The sequence below is a fragment of the Chiloscyllium plagiosum genome, unplaced genomic scaffold, assembly GCF_037043375.1.
Source record: "Chiloscyllium plagiosum isolate Xiang-an unplaced genomic scaffold, Cpla_swu_hap1 HiC_scaffold_13, whole genome shotgun sequence".
Taxonomy (NCBI): Eukaryota; Metazoa; Chordata; class Chondrichthyes; order Orectolobiformes; family Hemiscylliidae; genus Chiloscyllium; species Chiloscyllium plagiosum.
The window spans coordinates 89,675,341-89,700,228 of record NW_028270151.1 but is presented as its reverse complement, the minus strand read 5'-3'; the positions used below and the strand labels follow the sequence as shown (position 1 = coordinate 89,700,228).

Below are 24,888 nucleotides of genomic sequence, written 5' to 3'. Positions count from 1 at the left end.
TCCACGCATCAATGAATTTAATACACGCCGTGACATCGAACACTTCTTATGTCGCCTCCGCCTCCGAGCTTACTTTCACAATCAGGATTCCCACCCACCTTCCGAGGACCCCTTCGCCCACCTCCAACACACTGCATCCACCTGGACACCCCACGCTGGCCTATTACCTGCCCTCGACCTCATCATTTCCAACTGCCGCCAGGACATTAACCGCCTCAACCTGTCTACCCCCCTCCCCCACTCCAACCTCTCACCCTCACAACGCGCAGCCCTCCAATCCCTCTGCTCCAATCCCAAACTCACCATCAAGCCAGTGGATAAAGGGGGCGCAGTGGTAGTCTGGCGCACTGACCTCTACACCGCTGAAGCCAAACGCCAACTCGAGGACACCTCTTCCTACTGCCCCCTCGACCATGACCCCACCATCATCTTCCAGAACATACAGGACCTCATCACCTCAGGAGATCTCCCACCCACAGCTTCCAACCTCATAGTCCGGGAACCCCGCACTGCCCGGTTCTACCTCCTTCCCAAGATCCACAAGCCTGACCACCCTGGCCGACCCATTGTCTCAGCATGCTCCTGCCCCACTGAACTCATCTCTACCTACCTCGACACTGTCCTATCCCCCCTAGTCCAGGAACTCCCCACATACGTTTGAGACACCACCCACGCCCTCCACCTCCTGCAAGACTTCCGTTTCCCCGGCCTCCAACGCCTCATCTTCACCATGGATATCCAATCCCTCCACACCTCCATCCGCCATCACCAGGGCCTCCAAGCCGTCTGTTTTCTCCTCTCCAGACGTCCCCAACAGTACCCTTCCACTGACACTCATTCGTTTGGCCGAACTGGTCCTCACCCTTAACAATTTCTCCTTTGAATCCTCCCACTTCCTCCAGACCAAAGGGGTAGCCATGGGCACACGTATGGGCCCCAGCTATGCCTGTCTCTTTGTTGGCTACGTAGAGCAGTTGATCTTCCGTAATTACACCGGCACCACTCCCCACCTCTTCCTCCGCTACATTGATGACTGCATTGGCGCCACCTCGTGCTCCCGCGAGGAGGTTGAGCAATTCATCAACTTCACCAACACATTCCACCCTGACCTTAAATTTACCTGGACCATCTCTGACACCTCCCTCCCCTTCCTGGACCTCTCCATCTCCATTAATGACGACCGACTTGACACTGACATTTTTTACAAACCCACCGACTCCCACAGCTACCTGGATTACACCTCTTCCCACCCTACCTCCTGCATAAATGCCATCCCGTATTCCCAATTCCTCCGCCGTATCTGCTCCCAGGAGGACCAGTTCCACCATAGAACACACCAGATGGCTTCCTTCTTTAGACACCGCAATTTCCCTTCCCACGTGGTTAAAGATGCCCTCCAACGCATCTCGTCCACATCCCGCACCTCCGCCCTCAGACCCCACCCCCCAACCGTAACAAGGACAGAACGCCCCTGGTGCTCACCTTCCACCCTACCAACCTTCGCATAAACCAAATCATCCGCCGACATTTCCACCACCTCCAAACAGACCCCAGCTCCAGGGATATATTTCCCTCTCCGCCTTCCGCAAAGACCGTTCCTTCCGTGACTACCTGGTCAGGTCCACGCCTCCCTACAACCCACCCTCCCATCATGGCACTTTCCCCTGCCACCGCAAGAACTGTAAAACCTGTGCCCACACCTCCTCCCTCACCTCTATCCACGGCCCGAAAGGAGCCTTCCACATCCATCAAAGTTTTACCTGCACATCCACCAATATCATTTATTGTATCCGTTGCTCCCGATGTGGTCTCCTCTACATTGGGGAGACTGGGCGCCTCCTAGCAGAGCGCTTTAGGGAACATCTCCGGGACACCCGCACCAATCAACCAAACCACCCCGTGGCCAACATTTCAACTACCCCTCCCACTCCGCCGCTCCCTCACCACCAGACGCTTGGAGGAAGAACGCCTCATCTTCCGCCTCGGAACACTTCAACCCCAGGGCATCAATGTGGACTTCAACAGTTTCCTCATTTCCCCTTCCCCCACCTCACCCTAGTTTCAAACTTCCAGCTCAGCACTGTCCCCATGACTTGTCCGGACTTGTCCGACCTGCCTATCTCCTTTTCCACCTATCCACTCCACCCTCTCCTCCCTGACCTATCACCTTCATCCCCTTCCCCACTCACCCATTGTACTCTATGCTACTCTCTCCCCACCCCCACCCTCCCCTAGTTTATCTCTCCACGCTTCAGGCTCTCTGCCTTTATTCCTGATGAAGGGCTTTTGCCCGAAACGTCGATTTCGAAGCTCCTCGGATGCTGCCTGAATTGCGTGCTCTTCCAGCACCACTGATCCAGAATCTGGTTTCCAGCATCTGCAGTCATTGTTTTTACCTCTTTGCTTCCAATTAAACCTGTTGGACTATAACCTGGTGTTGTGTGATTTTTAACTTCATGGACCTAACAGGGTAGATACGGGAAGGTTGTTTCCCCTTGTGGGTCATTAGATTAGATCCCCTGTACTATGGAAACAGGCCCTTCAGCCCAACAACTCCACACCAACCCTCTGAAAAGTAACTCACCCCCCCCTCCGACTAATGCTATGAGCAATTTAGCATGGCTAATTCATCTAACCTGCACATCTTTGGATTCTGGAAGCAAACTGGAGCTCCCAGAGGAAATCTACACAGACACGGGGAGAATGTGCAAACTCCACACAGTCACCCAAGGCAGGATTCGATCCCAGGTCCCTAGCGCTGTGAGGCAGCAGTGCTAACTACTGAGCCACCGTGCCACCCTTTCTCAGAGCATTGTGTATCCAGGGTACTAATTACTGCAGAGGGCAGTGGAGGTTTGGTTGTTAAGTACCTTTGAGATTGAGATAGACAGATCTTTAATCATAAGAGCATAAAAGGTTCTGGAGAAAAGACAGAAAGGTGGAGTTTGAAGATTATCAGATCAGCCATGACCTCATTAAATGATGTATCAGACTTTGATGGGCTACTTCTGCTCCTACATTTTATGGTCTTAAGAGCATAAGCTTTTTCAAAGAGCAACAGGAACAATGTGCTGAATGATTTACTTCAAAAACGATTCTGTGGTTTAAAAGCGCGATGAAATCCATTTGTTTTTCAGGATCAGAATGAGTACAATTCTTCAGTTGTGAAGAGCCTGACAAACACAGCTCGCATCGATGGCCTGCGGCCTGGCATTGTGTATGTGGTACAGGTGCGAGCCAGAACCGTGGCTGGCTTCGGAAAGTACAGCGGCAAAATGTGCTTCCAAACGCTGACAGATGGTAAGCTTGGCAGGGAAGGGTGCTGCTGAGGGGAATGGGTTAACAAGAATGGCAAAGCTCCTAACTGACCACAGGAGTGAAAACATTGTTCAGAGCCATCTTCCCAAAGCACAGGGAGACAGGAAGTAAACCAAAATCATTTCTGATGTCAAGATTCCCGGACTCACAACCGCACTAAGCTGTTGGAAGTGCAGGAAGATGGCACCAGGAGCTCACTCGAGGCAAAGACTAGAACCTCCAACCAGCTGCTCTGAAATGCTGCCCAGAACAGCACCGATGATTCATCTCTTCTCCTAAGTTTGCACTTTGCAGACAAGGGAGTGCTGTAAGTAGCCAAGTGACCTGATTGTTGCAGCCTCTGTCCTTTCAGCTGTTTGTTGCAGCTGTTAGAGGCAGCACACCTTCCAAATTAAACAGAGAGTTGTCATCTCGAACAGAAATCACCCAGAAAACCTCAGGGGTCATTTCTGACTTCTCTTTTGATTTGAAACTGGGAATTTGTGTCAGAATACAGAATTAGTCTCTATCGCCATGACAATAGTCTGTGCCATTTTCTCCTGCTTCTCTTCAACAGTACGTATCTACATTTGCTTGGGCGTACAAAAAGATTTATTCTCTTTGAGTTGACATTCAACACCTCAGAGAGTGAGCTACTGCAGTATTGCACAGTATTGCAATGAACTGTTAGAATGCATAATGAGGTCCCAAGAAAAGTCACACTGGACACAAAACATTACCTCCGTTTGTCTCTCCACATATGCTGAGTTTCTCCAGCAAGTTCAGTCTTTACTGTCGACCTCCAGCATCCGTAGTGCTATGCTTTTATATCAGCATTGCAATCTGATTCAATAATATGATTGTACAAAAGTGAACCACTTGTATTCTAATCAATAACTCTGCTGAATTCCACTCGTGGTGGATTTAAACAATAGCTGGGAGAAAGTGAGGTCTGCAGATGCTGGCGATCGGAATCGAGAGTATGGTGCTGGAAAAGCACAGCAGGTCAGGCAGCATCCGTGGAGCAGGAGAATTGATGTTTCGGGCAAGAAACGTAAACAATAGCTGGCTTCACCCACTGACCAGGAATGAACTAAGCTAATTCCCCTCTTATTTTGATTTGCTCAAGACCATAATACCTTGAAGAGACTTTTGAAAGGATCACTGATGGTAAAACGGACTTATCAATTTAAACATTAGATCAATTTTTGCAAATGTCTTTGTGGACATGTATACATTTCAGCACAGTGCAATAATGCAGGCCTGGCAGAAGACCACTTACATAGACTGACATAGAATATACGGCAGAAACAGACCATTTGGTCCAACTCACCCATGCGGCAGTCAAACATTTTCTTATTCTTACCCCATCTTATCAGCACTGGCGGAATATGCATACCGAGCCTCACCTTAACTGCATTTGCCTTAACCATTCCTTGATAACAAGTTACAACTTCTGAGTAAAAACCAAGTGTTAGCTGTGGCTCAACTGGTTGCACTCTCACTTCTGAATTCAGAGATTCTAAGTTTAAATTTCTCCCCAGTGCAAGTACTGAGGGAGTACTGCAACTAAGGAGTCCTATCTTTCACATGAAGATCCCCATCCACATTCTCTGGCTAATGTAAAGGATCCTGTGGCATAATTTTGAAGTTATCTCCAGTATATTCACCTGTATTAATTCCTCAATCACCATCCCAAACAATAGATCATGATCACTCTCACAATGCTACTTGTGAGAGTTACTGAGACCAAATTAGTTGCTCTGTTTCCTACATTATAACAATAACTGTAAAGAGTTCTAGATTATCTGTACAGAACTTTGAGGAGTCCAATGAATATGAAAAGCGCTTTATAAATGCAATCTTACTTTCTTTCTGGTTTCCTTTTGGATTTCTTGGTGGCTATCTTATGGATGCAGATGTAGGTTTGCTCGCTGAGTTGGAAGGTTATTTTCCAGACGTTTCGTCACCCTACTAGGTAACATCTTCAGTGGGTCTCTGTGCGAAGCACTGCTGATAATTCCTGCTTTCTATTTATATGTTTGGGTTTCTTTGGGTTGGTGATATAATTTTCTGTGGTTACATCATTTCCTTATTTGATGTCATTTCCTGTTCTTTTTCTAAGGAGTTGGTAGATGGAGTGTAACTCGATGTGTTTGTTGATAGAGTTCTGGTTGGAATGCCATGCTTCTAGGAATTCTCGTGTGTGTCTTTGTTTGGCTTGTCCTAGGATGGATGTGTCATTCCAGTCGAAGTGGTGTCCTTCCTCATCTGTATGTAAGGATACTAGTGAAAGAGGGTCATGCTTCGCCCGGAGCCCCACTGAAGATTTTATCTAGTATGGTGACGAAACATCTGGAAATTAACCTTCCAGCTCAGTGAGCAAATCTACATCCGGAACCTCAACCTGGGCTACCTTATATTAATGGCCTCCAGTTATGTCCCTCCCTCCAAGAGAAAGTATTTGTCGACTTGTCAAAACATCTCATAGTTTTAAAGACATGTATGAGATCATCCTCAGAATCATCCCTTAAGGAGAATAATGACTCAGCCTTTCAATCCTTTCCTGTGAGGTGATTTTAGTAAAATCCTTGTAAATCTTTGTTGCACCTTCTCCAGAGCCTCTATGAGCATTTTATAACATGAGAAACAGAACTGTCCACTTTAAATGTGGCCCAACTAAAAATTTGATAAAAGTTTAACATGCATTCTCTAATTTGCATTTGTTTCACTTGGACTAAACCATTTTGTATGGTCTGCTTTTCCTGTCCCAGAGAGAGATAAAAAATATTGGGAAATGAAAATCCTGGGGGTACTGTTTAAAGTATACGTGACCAATCGGACCAGTCTCATTTGCCAACATTACAGTTTTTTCCTGCTGGGATGTCACTACTTTCAGTGATTTGTGCATTGTATTCCCAGATCCCTTCTCTGCTTACTCCATTTAGATAGATTTTTTTTACTTCCATGTGATATGTGACCTTTATACAGCCCCACATACTTGTTTCTTCACTTTATTGAGCTTCAAGTCACTGCGGTAGATTTTGGTCTCATAGCCTAAACTGTGACCAGTTGAAGAGAAATTTCTCTGCATGGACTTTGCTCAGTTGGGGGGAAAACAGGATAGTGGTTTTGACAAGTTACCACCTTTTCTGATCCTGTCTGACCTGATTTCCTGTTTCTCCCTCTTCTCCCATGAGAAGAGTTCAATGAGATGCATTGACAGAGCGAAATAGTTCAGCAGTAAGCCTAAGCACCCACATGACCTTGGGAAGCCTAGAGGGTTACTGTCTGGTCACAGCACGGATATCAGGATTGTACATTAGCTAAAATGGATTTTCTTTCTGAGCAGCTAAACTGATTAACGTGCTACTGCATCGCTTTTCCATCTTGCCTGCAATGTACAGAGACAGGAGATTCATCATTTTATTCACTCAGATTCTTATTATTGACTGAAAAATTCAAGATTATTGGATGTCGGAGGAAAGTGAAAAATTGGTGTATCTTTCTTGCAGTAAAATAGAATAAACATATTCATTGAAGGGGAGCCTGTGGCATGTTAATATATAAACAGGGGTGAAAATCATCAACTGAGATTGTAAGGCAAGCAATTGAAAGCTACGGGCTATACATGCAGGCAGCAGGTAAATGACAGATTGCAAAATATGGAAAGGAAATCCATTTATTCAGTGCAAAGAAAGGACAAATCAAACATTGGCAATATACAGAGAGAATTTAATCTACACAATTAGCTCCTGCTCTTCAATGTAATACTCCCAGCACATAGGGGATGAGCCCTCAATTCCAGATTGAGCTCCTCAGTGACCATCAATGTTTGTAACAGAGTAATGAGGCAGCAGTGCTTTCAATTGCATCTGTCGTCAGAGCATCTATCTGGTGCTTTTCATAGAATCATAGAACCGCTGATTTGCCTCCAGTGAAGAGCAAGGCTTGGAGAAAATAATGGTCAAGAATTTGAGGGCCAATAACTCCTGAGTGTCCACCATTTACATTAATTAGGCTCCCTGTCTGCAATATTCCAGCTTGGACTCCCTTGGTGTGTTGATCTTTGTCAGAATCAAAATTAGTTTTGTGATACTGTGAAAGCCATGGTGGGGGTTGTTATTGCCCTCTGCTTTGGACAGTATGGTCTATACATTCTCTGCTGCCGCAGAACTAGGAGATTTTAAGCTGAAGAACTTCCAATACCAAGGCAAAATTGTTCAACAAAGACTTTCCAAGCCATTGCTCACTCTCATTGAAAATTTGGCCAAACTGTATCCTGTTGGTACACAGTCCAAATTGGAATGGATGATGGTTAACTTGTGGATATTTCTTTGGCCCATATGACTGACCAACAGCTTGAAGTACAATCTGGTGACCTGAAGCAAAGCAAATATTGGCGATAGGCCTCATTCGTTTCTTTTTCTGTGAACAAATAAAGTCTCACCTGCAACCTGAAAAATAACCCATCTTTTTCTTCATCTCCAGAGATGAGAACAGTTGGTTAAACACCATTCCTCAGAGATTATAGTAGCTTCTTAAAAACTGCAACTACATTGAATCAGAAACCACATTTGGATGATAAAGTAGAACAGGTCCAGCTTGTCTCGCCCAGTAATGGCCTTACTCTTATTTAGAATCTGGATGAGTCTTAAAGAAGATTGATCAAGGACTGGTGGCTGTTAGCCTTCTACAGGTCACACTTCCTGACCACTGCCTGATCCTGCTCCAATGACTCTTTTGTGGTCATCCCAGTTCTTTCTTACCAGAATTCTGTACGGTAGGAATGTCAGCCTCACATGACCTCCTTGAAAACACACTCTTGGCTTTCAAGAATCAATTTTCTTGAACCCTTCTCAGCAAGCAGTTACTTAATTCACAGAAAATGAAACATAGCCTACAATGAGTTAAGCAAACTCAATTACAAGGTACTTTAAACTGAGACCTGAAAGCGAACGCAGCAATGAGAAGGAAATATGCTTTATAAAAGGCTGGAAGATTGGGGGTTTGATTCAGCCAAAGTGCATTTGACAAGAATTTCATATTAACCTTAACCAGCACAGGCACAGCAGAGCTGAAGTGTTAGAATCGAAGCTTTCAGCCTGATTGTAATGATCTTGCTTTAGTGGCCTCACTTATTGCTGTAACGATTGTTGATGATGTTCCTGACATTGCTTCATTTTCTTTCGACCCTTTTAGATGACTATAACTCTGAGCTGAGGGAGCAGTTGCCGCTGATTGCAGGGTCAGCAGCTGCGGGAGTGGTCTTCATTGTCTCGCTGGTGGCTGTCTCCGTCGTCTGCAGCAGGTCATTGTGGAAACATTACGCACATTCTTCTCCAGTAAAACACCTAGAGAACAAGCTGGGCCTTTTCTTTTCAATAATTAACTACCAGGAATAAAATAAAATTTGTCATCTGGTTACAAAAGGACATCCTCAGTGTTGACAGAATGAGTCTTCATGCTCCTGTTAACACAGTCCAAGTCAGAGAGCTGCAGAGGAGAAGGTTCCTTAATTCTGTTGAGTAGAGATTTTCCGATCGTCTTTGTGGATTGATCATTTCCCATCATGTCCTCTAAATGGGGGAATCTAGAACAAGGGGCTTTGGGATACCAATTGGTGGAAGTCATCTTTCAGTAGGATGGTCTCCAATGGAGTGTTGTGTTTAATGTTGGCATTTCAGAAGAGATATTTTGGCTTCAGAGAGGGTGTAATGCAAGTGGACTAGAATTATCTGGGGGTTAAATAAGTTAAAACGGAGGGGGATCGATTGCATTCACCTGCTATAGGAAGGATGTTATGAAACTTGGAAAATGTTCAGAAGAATTTACAGGGATATTGTCAGATTTGGAGAGTTTGAGCTATAGGGAGAAAGTGAATAGGCTGGGGTTATTCTTCCGGGAGCGTCAGAGGCTGTGTGACCTTAGAGAGGTTTATAAAATCATGATGGGCTTTGTGCATGGGAAATCATGTCTCACAAACTTGTCTGAGTTTTTTGAAGAAGTAACAAAGAGGAATGATGAGGGCAGAGCAGTGGACTTCAGTGGAGTTCAGTAAGGCGTTCAACAAGGTTCCCCATGGGAGATGGTTAGCAAGGTTAGATCTCATGGAATACAGGGAGAACTAGCCATTTAGATACAGAACTGGTTCAAAGGTGCAAGACAGAGGGTGGTGGTGGAGGGTTGCTTTTCAGACTGGAGGCCTGTGACCAGTGGACTGCCATAAGGATCGATACTAGGTCCACTGCTTTTCGTCATTGATGTTAATGATTTGGATGTAAGCATAATAGATATTATTAGTAAGTTTACAAATTACACCAAAATTGGAGGTGTAGTGGACAGTGAAGAAGGCGAACTCGGATTACAATGGGATCTTGATCAGATAGGCTGAGGAGTGGCAGATGGAGTTTAATTCAGGTAAATGCGAGGCGCTGCATTTTGGGAAAGCAAATCTTAGCAGGACTTATACACTTAATGGTAAGGTCCTAGGGAGTGTTGCTGAACAAAGAGACCTTGAAGTGCAGGTTCATAGCTCCTTGAAAGTGGAGTCGCAGGTAGATAGGATAGTGAAGAAGGCGTTTGGTATGCTTTCCTTTATTGATCAGAGTATTGAGTACAGGAGTTGGGAGGTCATGTTGCGTCTGTACAGGAAGTTGGTTAGGCCACCTTTGGAATATTGCATGCAATTCTGGTCTCCTTCCTATCACAAGATTGTTGTGAAACTTGAAAGGGTTCAGAAAAGATTTACAAGAGTGTTGCCAGGGTTGGTGGATTTGAGCTATAAGAAGAGGCTGAACAGGCTGAGGCTGTTTTTTCCTGCAGCGTCAGAGGTTGAGGACTGACCTTATAGAGGTTTATAAAATCTTGAGAGGCATGGATAGGATAAATAGGCAAAGTCTCTTCCCTAGGGTGAGGGAGTCCAAAACTAGAGAGCATAGGTTTAGGGTGAGAGAGGAAAGATAGAAAAGAGATCTAAAGGGCAACTTTTTCACGCAGAGGGTGGTACGTGTATGGATTGAGCTGCCACAGGATGTGGTGGAGGCTAGTACAATGACAACATATAAAAGGCATCTTGATGGGTATATGAATAGGAAGTGTTTGGGGGGATATGGGCCGGGTGCTGGCAGGTTGGACTAGATCGGGTTGGGAAATCCGGTCAGCATGGTTGAGTTGAACCAAAGGGTCTGTTTCCATGCTGTACATCTCTATGACTCTATGAATAGAGTGAATAGTCAACTTCTTTTCCCCAGGGTAAGGGAGTTCAAAACTAGAGGGTATAGGTTTAAGGTGAGAGGGGAAAGATTTAAAAAAAGGGCCTTCAGGGCAACTTTTTCATGCAGAGGGTGGTGCGAGTATGGTGGAGACTGGTACAATTAGAATATTTAAATGACATTTCGATGGGCATATGAGTAGGAGGGGTTTAGAGGGAAATGGACAAAATGCTGGGAAATGAGATTGGATTAATTCAGGATATCTGGTCAGTGTGGGCGATTTGGAGTGAAGGGTCTATTTCTGTGCTGTACCTCTCTGTGACTTGATAAAACTCAAGCATTTAAATTTTAAAATCCTCTGGTTGGATATTTATAGCAAAGCCATCCCCTTTGTTAGGCAATCAAGAAAAATGGGCACTCAGTCTTAAAAAGTTAGAACCAACCCTTTCAGGAGTAAAATGAGGAAGTATCTCAATACATGTATCCCCACTTGATTGTTAATGTTAATGGTCATTGGAGGATTTCAAGGCTGAGATTGGTAGAGTTTGACTGGAATAGTGTGATAGAGCTCAGATGAGTGGGAGAAATTAAGTTGCGCATCAGTCATGATCTAAACAATGGTAGAACATACTTGAGGGGCTGAATGGCCTTTTGTTTCTCGGTGTCGCTGTAGGAAAGACAGATTTATTGCCTAGTGGGTCACTTACGTCTGTCCTTTCATTGCTGTGTGAAAAACAAGGCCAGCAGAATTTATCATTGCAGATTGAACTTGAAATATTTGGTGTTCCCGTTTGTTAGTGTCATGAATTTTATTATGTGGAAGTCTCCTCACAACGCCGTGCTTCTGTAACGGAGAGGAATTACGAGGTTGTGTTTCTTTCTGTGACAGGAAACGAGCCTATGGAAAAGAAGCTGCATACAGTGATAAACTACAGCATTACAGCACAGGGCGAGGTGAGTCTGCTCAAGGTGAGCTCAACCACACTTCAGTACCAATTCTAATTCTGTCTGAAAATTAGAATTCATCTTGAATACAAATCAGTAAAAGTGACAGTGGAATTGTTGAATTGTCATGATTATTTTTTCCATTTTTTTCATGTGATGTGGGTGTCACTGACTAGGTCAGCATTTATTGCCCATCCCTAAGTGCCATGGGGGCAGTTAAGCATCAAGCCCATTGCTATTAGGTCTGGTGTAACATGTAAGCCAGTCTGGGTAATGACAGCAGATTGCCATCCTCAAAAGACATGAGTGAACAAGGCGGGAATTTGCAACAGCCTTGCTGTTCGTGAAGGGCATGTTCATAACTTTCAGTAAATGGAAAGCAGGGTCCTTTGGAAATCATAAATAATAAGTAATTTCAAAGGATGAACAGTGGGCATGAAAGATGGGAGTAAAGACTTGCAAAAGAACACATTAAATGAGTAGGAAAAATGCAGTTTAATTTGGAAAAGAAAGTCAACTCAAAATATTTTCGAAACGATTTGAAGTTTTGGACTGTGAAAGACCAATAAGGATTTGGGAGTCCAAGTATGGAAAGTATTAAAATGTTTTGATATGTGCAAAAAATAGCTATTAATGCAAATGGATTGGAGGCTTCAAGTTGGCTATTCTGAAGTGAAATCAGAAAGTAAAGCATCATGGAAATTTCGATCTCTATCCCCAAAGGTTGTGAATTCTGGTGCCATTAGTGTTTGCAAGAGGGGATTGGATGTCAGGTAAGGCATGGAGAGATCACAGAATTTATTTCAGTGAAGCAAGAGGCCATTTTGTTCATCATGGATCTGTTACCTAGTGTCAATCTCCTGTCTCTTCCCACATACCTACACTCCACCGCTCTTAAAAAATCATTCAATGCCCTCTTGAATGCCTCAATTGGACCTGCCTTCACTACATTTCCAAGCAGTGCATTCCATACCCTGTTTGAAAATGTATTTTCTGTCATCACCCTTGCTTCATTTCCACACCACCATTAAATGTATGCCATCTTTTTCCAAGTCATCATCATAAAATCGCTACAGTGTGGAAACAGGCCATTTTGGCTCAGCCCTCCAAGACCCATTCCCACTGACTAATGCACACATTCCTGAATGCTGTGGGTCATTTAGCATGGCCAATTCACCAGAGCTACACATTTTTAAACTGTGGGAGGAAACCCACACAGGCACAGGCACAGGCAGAATGTGCAAACTCCACACAGACAGTCATGCAAGGTTGGAATTGAACCCAGATCCCTGCTGTTGTGAGGCAGCAGTGTTAACCACTGAGCCACTGTGGGAACAGCTTCTGTCTATCTATTCTACCCAGCCTTCTCATGATCCTGAAAACTTCTATCATGTCTCCTCTCAGCCTCCTCTCCAAGGAGAATAGTCCCAACTTCATCAATCTATCCTCATCAGTGAAGTTTCTCATTGCTGGAACCATTTTTTTTGTAAACTGCCTCTGCACTGTCAAATATGTTCACATTACTGCCCACAGTACAGTGCCCAGAACTGTACACAATACTCTAGCTAATGTCTAACAGATGTCCTAAACAAGTTCAACATCACTTCCCTGCTCCTCATTCCATAGGCTAGTAATAACACTTCAATGATCTGTGCACAAGTACAGCCAGTTACTCTGGACCCGCACCCCTTTCGAATTATACCCCTTACTTTATATTGTCTTTAGATGGTTCTTCTGCCAAAGTACCTCACCTCCCATTTCTCTGCTTTGAAATTCATCTGTCGCCTGTCTGTGCACTCCACCAACTTGTCAACATCCTGTCGGGAGTTCCACACTGTCGTCCTCACAGTTTACAATTCTTGCAAGATATGGACATAGGTGGCTAAGTGGAGTTGAGTGCCCAATAGATGCCAATCTAAGAAGAGGAGAGTGCTGCGGTCCAACAGGTTTCTATGTTCCACTCAGTTACATTGTGATGGCAGAAATGAATGCCAGACATTTAACATTGTGCATGCTTATGTTGAAAAGGAAAGAAGTAAAATTTGGAATTACAGCTCGTCCTGTTGTAATGTGCAATGTTAAATGTTGACATTCATTTCTGCCATCACAAGTAACTGAGTGGAACATAAGAACCTGTTGGACTGTAGGAGGCCACTCAGCCCTTCTGAATCATTCTCCTCTTCTTAGAGTGCCATCTATTGGTAGCTGGCAAGCGATTGACAAATTGGGGGTGCTGTTTTGACAGCATGAACTTTTAAAACATGTGCAGATTGTAATGCGATTACAGCACAAGCACTTTAAGTGCTGTTTCTAAAGCAGTTTTTCTATAATGTGGGATTGTACAAGAACGCAACCATCATATTATAGAAGAACTGACTGTTTTTTTCAGTGGGAATAGATCGATGGGAAGAGTGGTTTGATAGAAGATTGTAAAATTATGAAGAGATGGAACATAGTAGAATCAGAATAGCTCCAAAGAGTAAGGGAGAACTGGAGGGTGGCTAATGTTCTACCTTTATTTAAGAAAGGTTGTAAGGAGAAGCCTGGGAATTATAGGTCTATGGATCTGACATTAGTGGATTCAGGGGGAGCTAGCCAGTTGATACAACTTTGGCTTGCAGGTAGGAGGCAGAGGGTGGTAGTGAAGGGTTGAGTTTTTGACTGCAGGTCTATGATCAATGGTGTTCCGCAGGAATCAGTGCTTGTCATTTATAGAAACTATCTGGATGAGAATTTAGGAAGCATAGTTAATAGGTTTGCGGATTTCACCAAAATTGGTGGTATTGTCAACAGTGAAGATGGTTATCTAAGATTTCAATGGGATTCTTGATCAACTGGGCCAATGGGCTGAGGAGTGGCAGATGGAGTTTAATTTGGATGGATGCAAGGTATTGCATTTTGGTAAAATGAACAAGGGCAGGACATATACAGTTGATGGTAGGGCTCTGGGTGGTGTCATCAAACAGAGACACCTGGGATTTCAGTTTTATGGTCAAAACGTGTGGCTTTCAAAAAGCACAGCAGATCAGGCAGCAACCGAGGAGCAGGAGAATCGACATTTCGGGCAAAAACCTTTCATCAGGAATGAGGTTCCTGACATCCCTGATGAAGGGTTTTTGCCCGAAACATCAGTTTTCCTGCTCCTTGGAAGCTGTCTGACCTGCTGTGCTTTTCCAACACTACACTCGACTCTGATCTCCAGTATCTGCAGTCCTCATTTCGCCGAGCACCCAAGGAGTAGGAGAGTCAATGTTTCGAGCATGCGCTCTTCATCAGGAATGAGGAGCACACTTTTCGACTCTGGTCTCCAGCATCTGCAGTCCTCACTTTCTCCTCATTCAGGTATATAGTTCTTTAAAAGTTGCGTAACAGGTGGACAGGCTGGTTAACAAGGCATTTAGCATACTTGCCTTCATTGGTCAGACCACTGAGTCATGATCATGAATTTGGATGTCAGTTGAGGTTATACAAGATGTTGGTCAGACCACTTTTGGAGTACTGATTACGGTTTGGTCTCCCTGTTATAGGAAGGATATAATTAAATTGGAGAGGGATCAGAAAAGATTAACCAGGATGTCACTGGGTCTGGAGGGTTTGAGTTATAAGGATAGACTGAATAGGCTGGGAGTTTTTTCACTGAAGCATAGGAGGCTGAAAGGTGACCTTATTGAGGATTATAAAACCATGAGGGGCATAGACAAAGTGAACAGCAAGTGTCTTTTCTTTAGGGTGGGGGATTTCAAAACTAGGGCACATATTTTTAAGGTAAGAGAAAAATTTAAACGGGGCCTGAGGGGCAACATTTTCACACACAGGGTGGTTTGAATGTGGAATGAACTGCTAGAGGAAGTGGTAGATGCAGATACAGTTACAAAATTTAACAGACATTTGGACAGGTGCATGAATAAGAAAGGTTTAGAGGGATACAGGCCAAACTCAGGTAAGTGGGACTAGTTTTGTTTGGGAAATTTGGTTGGCATAGATAAGTTGGACCAAAGGGTCTGTTTCTGTGCTGTATGACTCTATGACTCTAAATCATGATTATGCATCTGAGATTTAGTGAGGGAGAAAACTCATTCCATTCGGTGGTGCAAAGTTGTGGATATATTCTGTGTGTTTGTGACTGAGCCAATGTTTAATATTGAGGCAGACCAGGAGTTAAAGGAAAGTGGAACAGAAAGATCTGAGGACCTGGAAGGTTTCAGGATCTGGATCGTGGTCATGGGGAACTTGAACATCACACGTACTGGGTATGCGAAGCCAGCACTGTGTTGTTATTTCTGACTCGGATCTTTCTGGTCCTTGAAGGGGGATTGATTGAGGGTTCATGTAAGTGGCCATTGAGAGCAGCTGAAAGTTGAAAAGTGTGGCACTGGAAAAGCACAGCAGGCCAGGCAGCATCCTACAGCAAATCCAGCTCCTCGGATGCTGTCTGACCTGCCGTGTTTTTCCAACACCACACTTCTTGATTCTGATTTTCCTGCATCTGCAGTCCTCACTTTATCCAAGAGCAAGGAAAAGGGTAATTAAACCTTTTCTTTGGACGGAGTTGAAATTTTGAGTCCTCACTCACATTCCCTCCCCACTGTATCATCACAACCTGAGAAATTATAAGGTTGTTGAGGAGCTGGCCAGCAGATTGAAGGGTTGCTGCCAGACCCAGAGCGCAGCCTTACCCACAGAGCTTTGAAACAGCAGAAACAAATGGTCACATGCATGTTATTTTCCAGGAGAAATGGGAGATACCTTCAGGCTGACCCTCAGTAGTGCCCCCTGTGGTCTAATAGTGGGAACTGACAGCCTGCATTGTGAAGGGCACCCCACCCTCAGAAACCATCCATTGTTCCAGATAGGACAGAACATGAGCAGATGGCCTGCAAATAACCTGCCTCTCAATAAAACGTTCTCCCACCAGAAGACCATTGACTCGGTTGCGATCCCAACCTCAGTGCAGAAGTTCCTGCCAGCTGCATAATTCCACATTTCTCACTGCTCTAGGGAGTGGTTAAAGAGACCAGTACAGACACAGAGGGGCAGGTTGCTAATTGATTGGTGATCTACAAGTAGCACACACCAGGCACAAGTATAATGATGCCACAGATGGACAGCAGTGTCTTACAAGGATGTACAAGTGCGTATTTTGTGCAGAGTAAATTAGGAGGAGTCTATTACCAGCAGTAAATGGTAATGCATCTAACAGCTTATATGGCACTGATGTTTACACAACACCCTGTTAATGGGAAGTTGTTAAACTCCCAGATGGTGCCAGCTGGCTAATCGCACTCATCTGAAGATATTTCGAAATAAACATTGTCACAGCTCGAGATTGAATATATTCCTGCGTAATCTCAGTTTACATGGATGTGTCAGGGAATTCTGAAATATGGCGAGCCATTATATAGACCCTTAATGCAATGCAGCCCCTGCAAATTGCTGCATTAAAGAGACAGGAGAGCTGATTTGTGCATGGTCCGCTCAGCTGCAGCACACTTTACATCCTTGTTGCTGACAGCTCACTCTCAGCACTTTGCTCTAATTGCATTACTCACTGACTCAAAGCTGCTGCTGTTTGTTTCTTCAATTTTATTCTGCTTTTCAGGACACTTCCATCGAGCAATGACACAAGATGGTATCGGGTAAGGGGGTTTATCAGGCCAGTGTGCACCCAGCCCATTTGTCATTTTCTGGAGGATGTAGCCTGGCATTGCGGAAAGTACACATCTCACCACCTATGGGACTGTTTAATCTTTAAATCACTGTTGGTGGTTCTGGGGAGGTTGTCTACGACCTTAGCATGTTGGGAGGAGAAAGAGAAAGACAGAGTGTTACAACTTAAACCTGAGGCAGGAATTGGGTATTGCGAATGGGACACCTAATACAGAAACAGCCAGACGAGTGCCATCTGTCTCAACTGAACGGGGTGGCTACAAGCAGGGAACAAACATGGATTTCCACAGAAACAATATGTGATGTGAGGGAAAGGTCTGAACTGGGAACATAGAGGTGCAGACAAAGCTACCTGGTCGTCCTCGATCTGCGGCACACTATTTGGCATGTAGCACATATCGCAAGTAAGAACCACATCCATACTGCTATTTCAGGCAGGGAAATTAGCAAGAAGCATCTTCAACTTAGGTCCAGCAGAAGCCCCCATCTACCTACATGGAGGACCACTGGTGTGGTTATGTGTGAATTTCAGTCTGGTACTGCAACCTGACAGTGTCCTGAGTTAATGGATGTGGTGAGATGATGCAAAGTGAGGTTGTGAGAGCGCTTTGGATGGGTCAGTGGCACATGTACGACAAATTGTCAGTCCAGCTCACACTCAGCCCTACCGGTAAATACTATTTTATCAGGTTTTTGTTTGGTGCACACGTCCTCCACCATGTCCAACCAGTTCTACCATGCACCGTACCTTCTGGAGACCGACAGAAGGTAGGCTTCCCTTCAGGCACCACCCCAGTCACCAAAGGACAGGCAGGCAGCTTCACATTGTGACTGACTCCTCTATATTTCATGTGCTTTAGGAATTTCCATCCTTCTTTCTTGTTCATTGTTTCTATCCTTCCCCATTTAGCCTTTACACACCCTGAATATTTAAAAAAAAAACTGTATTTCCCTATTGAAAAAAAAGTTAGCTTCAAGTTTTTAGAACTTGACACTGATATAGGATGCATCCCAGAACTTTGTGGGAAGCGTGACAAGTGATTGCTGGGCCCTTTGCTAAGATGTTTGCATCATCGATAGCCACAGGTGAGGTGCCAGAAGACTGAAGGGTGGCTAATGTGGTGCCAATGTTTAAGGAAGGTGGTGAGAAAAAGCCAGGGAACTATAAGCCAATGAGCCTGACGTAAGTGGCGGGTAAATTGTTGGAGGGGATTCTGAGGGACAGGATTTACATGCAGTTGGAAATGCAAGGACAGATTAGGGATTGCCAACATGGCTTTGTGTGTGAGAAATCATGTCTCATTAACTTGATTGAGCTTTTTCAAGAGCAACAAAGAAAATTGATGAATGCAGAGCAGTAGATGTTGTCTATATGAATTTCAGCAAGGCATTCAACAAGGTTCCTCATGGAAGACCAGTTAGCAATGTTAGACCACATGAGATCCAGGGAGATCTAGCCAGTTAGATACAAAATTGGCTTGAAGGTAGAAGATCGAGGGAGATGGTAGGGTTTTTTTTGAACTGGAGACCAATGGGACTTTGATCAGATGGGCCAATAGGTCAGGGAGTTTAATTTGGATAAATGTGATCTGTTGCATTTTGGGAAGGCAAACCAATTTGGACTTGTATTGTTAATGGTTGGGCTGTAGGGAGTGTTGCTGAAAAAATAAGAGACCTAGGTGCACTGGTGCATAGTTCGAAGAAAATGGAGATGCAGGTAGACAAGGTAGTGAAGAAGGTATTTGGCATCCTTGCCTTCATTGGTCAGTAGTAGAAAGTGAAGACTGCAGTTGCTGGAGATCAGAGCCGAGAGTGTGGTGCTGGAAAACCACAGCAGGTCGGGCAGCTGGTGGACAAGTTGGATCAAAGGGTCTGTTTCTGTGCTGTATAACTCTGTGACTCTATGACTGAGTCTGTGTATATTTGAAAGGCAGCCTTGAAAGGGCTCTCACAATGTGAGGGTCCTCACTAAATGTACACCTGAAGTAACCATCGGTGACACAGAGAGGACTACCATTTCACATAGATTCAAGCTTCATGCTGCAATCCCAACTTACTCCCTGTCAGAGAATCAGCTCCAGGATGCGCACATTTCTTCACCACACACTGTTTATTTGTACATTATCATCATGGATGTGCACATGTCTATGCGAGTGTGTGTATGTGTAACCTACATGATCCTGTTCAGTATGTACATATGGGTGTAAGCATATACATATGTGCACATGCATGTGCCTAAGTGTGTATGCGTGGATGTTTCTGTGTGAGTATACAAGGGTGTGATGTCACATAATCCTTTCAATATTTTTTACAACCATCACCAATAAAACATATTCGCTGTTCATTATCACATTTCTGTTTGTGGGAGTTTGCTGCATGCAAATTTCCTGTTATTTTTCCCATTTTACAACAGTGACTACACTTCAAAAATAACTTCATCTGTAAAGCATTTCTGGGACATCTTCAGACAATGAAGGGTACTATATAAATGCAAGTAGGTTCTTCTCTCTCTCTTTTCCATGTCTTGGTTTGACAGTACATAACAGCAGTGTACACTAACAGATCAGCCTGACAGTACATAACAGCAGTGTACACTAACAGATCAGCCTGACAGTACATCGCAGCAGTGTACACTAACAGATCAGCCTGACAGTATATCGCAGCAGTGTACACTAACAGATCAGCCTGACAGTACATAGCAGCAGTGTACACTAACAGATCAGCCTGACAGTACATCGCAGCAGTGTACACTAACAGATCAGCCTGACAGTACATAACTGCAGTGTACACTAACAGATCAGCCTGACAGTACATACCAGCAGTGTACACTAACAGATCAGCCTGACAGTACATAACAGCAGTGTACACTAACAGATCAGCCTGACAGTACATCGCAGCAGTGTACACTAACAGATCAGCCTGACAGTACATAACAGCAGTGTACACTAACAGATCAGCCTGACGGTACATCGCAGCAGTGTACACTAACAGATCAGCCTGACAGTACATAACAGCAGTGTACACTAACAGATCAGCCTGACGGTACATCGCAGCACTGTACACTAACAGATCAGCCTGACGGTACATCGCAGCAGTGTACACTAACAGATCAGCCTGACAGTACATAACAGCAGTGTACACTAACAGATCAGCCTGACAGTACATAACAGCAGTGTACACTAACAGATCAGCCTGACAGTACATAGCAGCAGTGTACACTAACAGATCAGCCTGACAGTACATAACAGCAGTGTACACTAACAGATCAGCCTGACAGTACATAACAGCAGTGTACACTAACAGATCAGCCTGACAGTACATAACAGCAGTGTACACTAACAGATCAGCCTGACGGTACATCGCAGCACTGTACACTAACAGATCAGCCTGACAGTACATCGCAGCAGTGTACACTAACAGATCAGCCTGACAGTACATAACAGCAGTGTACACTAACAGATCAGCCTGACAGTACATAACAGCAGTGTACACTAACAGATCAGCCTGACAGTACATAGCAGCAGTGTACACTAACAGACCAGCCTGACAGTACATAACAGCAGTGTACACTAACAGATCAGCCTGACAGTACATAACAGCAGTGTACGCTAACAGATCAGCCTGACAGTACATAACAGCCGTGTACGCTAACAAATCAGCCTGACAGTACATAGCAGCAGTGTACGCTAACAGATCAGCCTGACAGTACATAACAGCAGTGTACGCTAACAGATCAGCCTGACAGTACATAACAGCCGTGTACGCTAACAGATCAGCCTGACAGTACATAGCAGCAGTGTACACTAACAGATCAGCCTGACAGTACATAACAGCCGTGTACGCTAACAGATCAGCCTGACAGTACATAACAGCAGTGTACGCTAACAGATCAGCCTGACAGTACATAACAGCCGTGTACGCTAACAGATCAGCCTGACAGTACATAACAGCCGTGTACGCTAACAGATCAGCCTGACAGTACATAACAGCAGTGTACACTAACAGATCAGCCTGACAGTACATAACAGCAGTGTACACTAACAGATCAGCCTGACAGTACATAGCAGCAGTGTACGCTAACAGATCAGCCTGACAGTACATAACAGCAGTGTACACTAACAGATCAGCCTGACAGTACATAACAGCAGTGTACACTAACAGATCAGCCTGACAGTACATAACAGCAGTGTACACTAACAGATCAGCCTGACAGTACATAGCAGCAGTGTACACTAACAGATCAGCCTGACAGTACATAACAGCAGTGTACACTAACAGATCAGCCTGACAGTACATAACAGCAGTGTACACTAACAGATCAGCCTGTCAGTACATAACAGCAGTGTACACTAACAGATCAGCCTGACAGTACATCGCAGCAGTGTACACTAACAGATCAGCCTGACAGTACATAACAGCAGTGTACACTAACAGATCAGCCTGACAGTACATAGCAGCAGTGTACGCTAACAGATCAACCTGTCAGGCTGATCTGTTAGCGTACACTGCTGCTATGTACTGTCAGGTTGATCTGTTAGCGTACACTGCTGCTATGTACTGTCAGGTTGATCTGTTAGCGTACACTGCTGTTATGTACTGTCAGGCTGATCTGTTAGTGTACACTGCTGCTATGTACTGTCAGGTTGATCTGTTAGCATACACTGCTGCTGACAGTACATAGCAGCAGTGTACACTAACAGATCAGCCTGACAGTACATAACAGCAGTGTACGCTAACAGATCAACCTGACAGTACATAGCAGCAGTGTACGCTAACAGATCAACCTGACAGTACATAGCAGCAGTGTACACTAACAGATCAGCCTGACAGTACATAACAGCAGTGTACACTAACAGATCAGCCTGACAGTACATAACAGCAGTGTACACTAACAGATCAGCCTGTCAGTACATAACAGCAGTGTACACTAACAGATCAGCCTGACAGTACATCGCAGCAGTGTACACTAACAGATCAGCCTGACAGTACATAACAGCAGTGTACACTAACAGATCAGCCTGACAGTACATAGCAGCAGTGTACGCTAACAGATCAACCTGTCAGGCTGATCTGTTAGCGTACACTGCTGCTATGTACTGTCAGGTTGATCTGTTAGCGTACACTGCTGCTATGTACTGTCAGGTTGATCTGTTAGCGTACACTGCTGTTATGTACTGTCAGGCTGATCTGTTAGTGTACACTGCTGCTATGTACTGTCAGGTTGATCTGTTAGCATACACTGCTGCTGACAGTACATAGCAGCAGTGTACACTAACAGATCAGCCTGACAGTACATAACAGCAGTGTACGCTAACAGATCAACCTGACAGTACATAGCAGCAGTGTACGCTAACAGATCAACCTGACAGTACATAGCAGCAGTGTACACTAACAGATCAGCCTGACAGTACATAACAGCAGTGTACGCTAACAGATCAACCTGACAGTACATAACAGCCGTGTACGCTAACAGATCAGCCTGACAGTACATAGCAGCAGTGTACACTAACAGATCAGCCTGACATTCCCTCTCCTTCAAAAAATAACAAATGCATCCTCTTCACTGAGAACATCAGTTCGTATTCCACTCATCACCCAATCTGAAAACAGTCACCAGAATGCTGATTGACGATTAGATTCTCAGAGTTACTGATAGGTGCAGTCAATTCACAACAAACAGAGCAGCAACCCCTCGGAACAACCTGACGGGTTTCCTGTTTAAAAGTAGCCAATGTAGATTCCAGCATCATTGAGATTCCTCAACTTCCAGTTGCAAGTTATTTTTCAGCAATGACAGATAGTGATTGGGAGCATTGTCAAGACTTGTAATCCAAGAGGTGAGGGTGAGAGGAATGGTAGAAGTGTGTGTAAACCAGGAAGCCAGATCTTATCAGCGAGCAGGGAAGGAGGTTGCGACTGACATGGTACTTGAATTACACTCAAAGACTTTTGAGTTGTTTAAAATCAGACTATATCTGGGTAACCTTATCTTTCCAAGGATCTGAACTTAAATCATGGCACCATGAAATCAAGCACAAAATATGTCAAAGAAGTTCAACAGTTAAGGATGGATATATAATTTGTTATTTTTACTTTTACTATAAAGCAGTCAAAACATATCCTGCATCATCTCAGGGTTTATAAATGTATGAGGAGGATAATGTTACTGCTGGTACTAAAGACTTTGTTCAGGCACTGGATCAGCTTACAGCCCTTAAATCCTACCTTGGACACCAGGAACCACCAAACCACCCACTCCCCACTGTTCCTGGATTCCATGAGGTGAGTGAGGACGTGGGGAACAGATGTCTCTGAATGCACGTGCAGTTCTGTGAGTCAGAAGGCCAACAAGTCTGGCAGAACATCTTGCATAGGCGGGCTAAGCAATCTTAGTGCTAATCAATCAGATCTAAGCTCTGCAATCCATCCAAATCTAGCAGTGAGGATCTGGGGAGCAGGCTGGCATCTACCCAACTGTGCTGAAAATTGCTCAGATCCAATCTGGTCAATTACTGCCCCACAATATACTCTTGATGGTTAGTAACGTGATGGAAGGTGTCATCAACAGTGCTATCAAGTAGCACCAGCTCAGCAATAACCTGCTTAACGACCCCCAGTTTGAGTTCTGCCAGGGCCTCAGCTCTTAATCTCATTACAGCCTTGGTTCAAACATGAACAGAACAGTTGAATTCCAGCGGTGAGGTGATAGTGATTATCCTTGACATCAAGGCTGCATTTGACCAAGTGTGGCATCAAGGAATCCTCGCAAAACTGGAATCAATGTAAATCAAGAGGCAAGTTTTCCACTGGTTAGAGTCCTACCTACCACATAGGAAGATGGTTGTGGTCCTTGGAGGTCAATCACCTTAGTCATAGAAGCTCACTATAGGAGTTCCTTAGGTTAGTGTCCTAGTCCAAACATCTTCAGCTGCTTCATTGAAGACTTTCCTTCCATCATTACATCAGAATGGCATGGTGGCACAGTGGTTAGCACTGCTGCCTCACAGCGCCAGAGACCCGGGTTCAATTCCCGCCTCAGGCGACTGACTGTGTGGAGTTTGCACGTTCTCCCCGTGTCTGCATGGGTTTCCTCCGGGTGCTCCGGTTTCCTCCCACAGTCCAAAGATGTGCAGGTCAGGTGAATTGGCCATGCTAAATTGCCCGTAGTGTTAGGTAAGGGGTAACTGTAGGGGTATGGGTGGGTTGCGCTTCAGCGGGTCGGTGTGGACTTGTTGGGCCGAAGGACCTGTTTCCACACTGTAATGTAATCTAAATAGTATTCAGCACCATTTTCAACTCCTCAGATACAGGACAATTGGTTACAGAAAACAAATGCTGACCTCACTAGCAATGCCCACATCCCATCAATGAATAAAGGAAGACGGAATGCCATGCCTATACAGAGTGGGATGTGCAGGATGCTGGGATGAAAAGAGTGCGTATTATCTTGGAGGGTTGTGGGACTGAAGAAAATTACAGAGAATTCAGACCATGGTTGAAGAGGATGAGTATTTTGAAGTCAAGACATTGTTTGACCAGGAGGTCAGGGAGTATAGGTCAGCATGCAAAGGGGTGGTCGAGGAACAGGTCTGGGTGTAAATTAAGTCATGGACATCAGAGATGAGCTCCTGTTTTTGGGAGTCAGCAAAGGTGTTGCTGGGTAGAATATTAGAGACAAGCCAGGAGTGAATTAGAATAGCCAAGTCCAGATATAACAAAGACACGAACGAGACTTTTGGCAGCAGTTGGGATTGGTTCTGGGTCC

At 44.5% G+C, this 24,888-nt stretch overlaps 1 protein-coding gene across 3 annotated transcripts in view; it reads left to right on the top strand.

The window, feature by feature from the left end:
• Positions 1 to 24,888, top strand: part of LOC122555678 (ephrin type-B receptor 1) — a 505,782-nt gene that overhangs the window by 380,820 nt on the left and 100,074 nt on the right. For 2 of the 3 annotated variants that reach the window (XR_015759252.1, XM_087993907.1), the window contains exons 7-9: positions 3,138 to 3,300; positions 8,500 to 8,608; positions 11,401 to 11,480. Coding sequence is in view for 1 of the 3 variants with exons in the window: in XM_087993907.1 (XP_087850033.1) it covers positions 3,138 to 3,300; positions 8,500 to 8,608; positions 11,401 to 11,480 (352 nt within the window). In the remaining 2 variants the exon portion in view is untranslated. The remainder of the gene's footprint in view (positions 1 to 3,137; positions 3,301 to 8,499; positions 8,609 to 11,400; positions 11,481 to 24,888) is intronic. The other variant, XR_015759253.1, reaches the window with a different exon arrangement.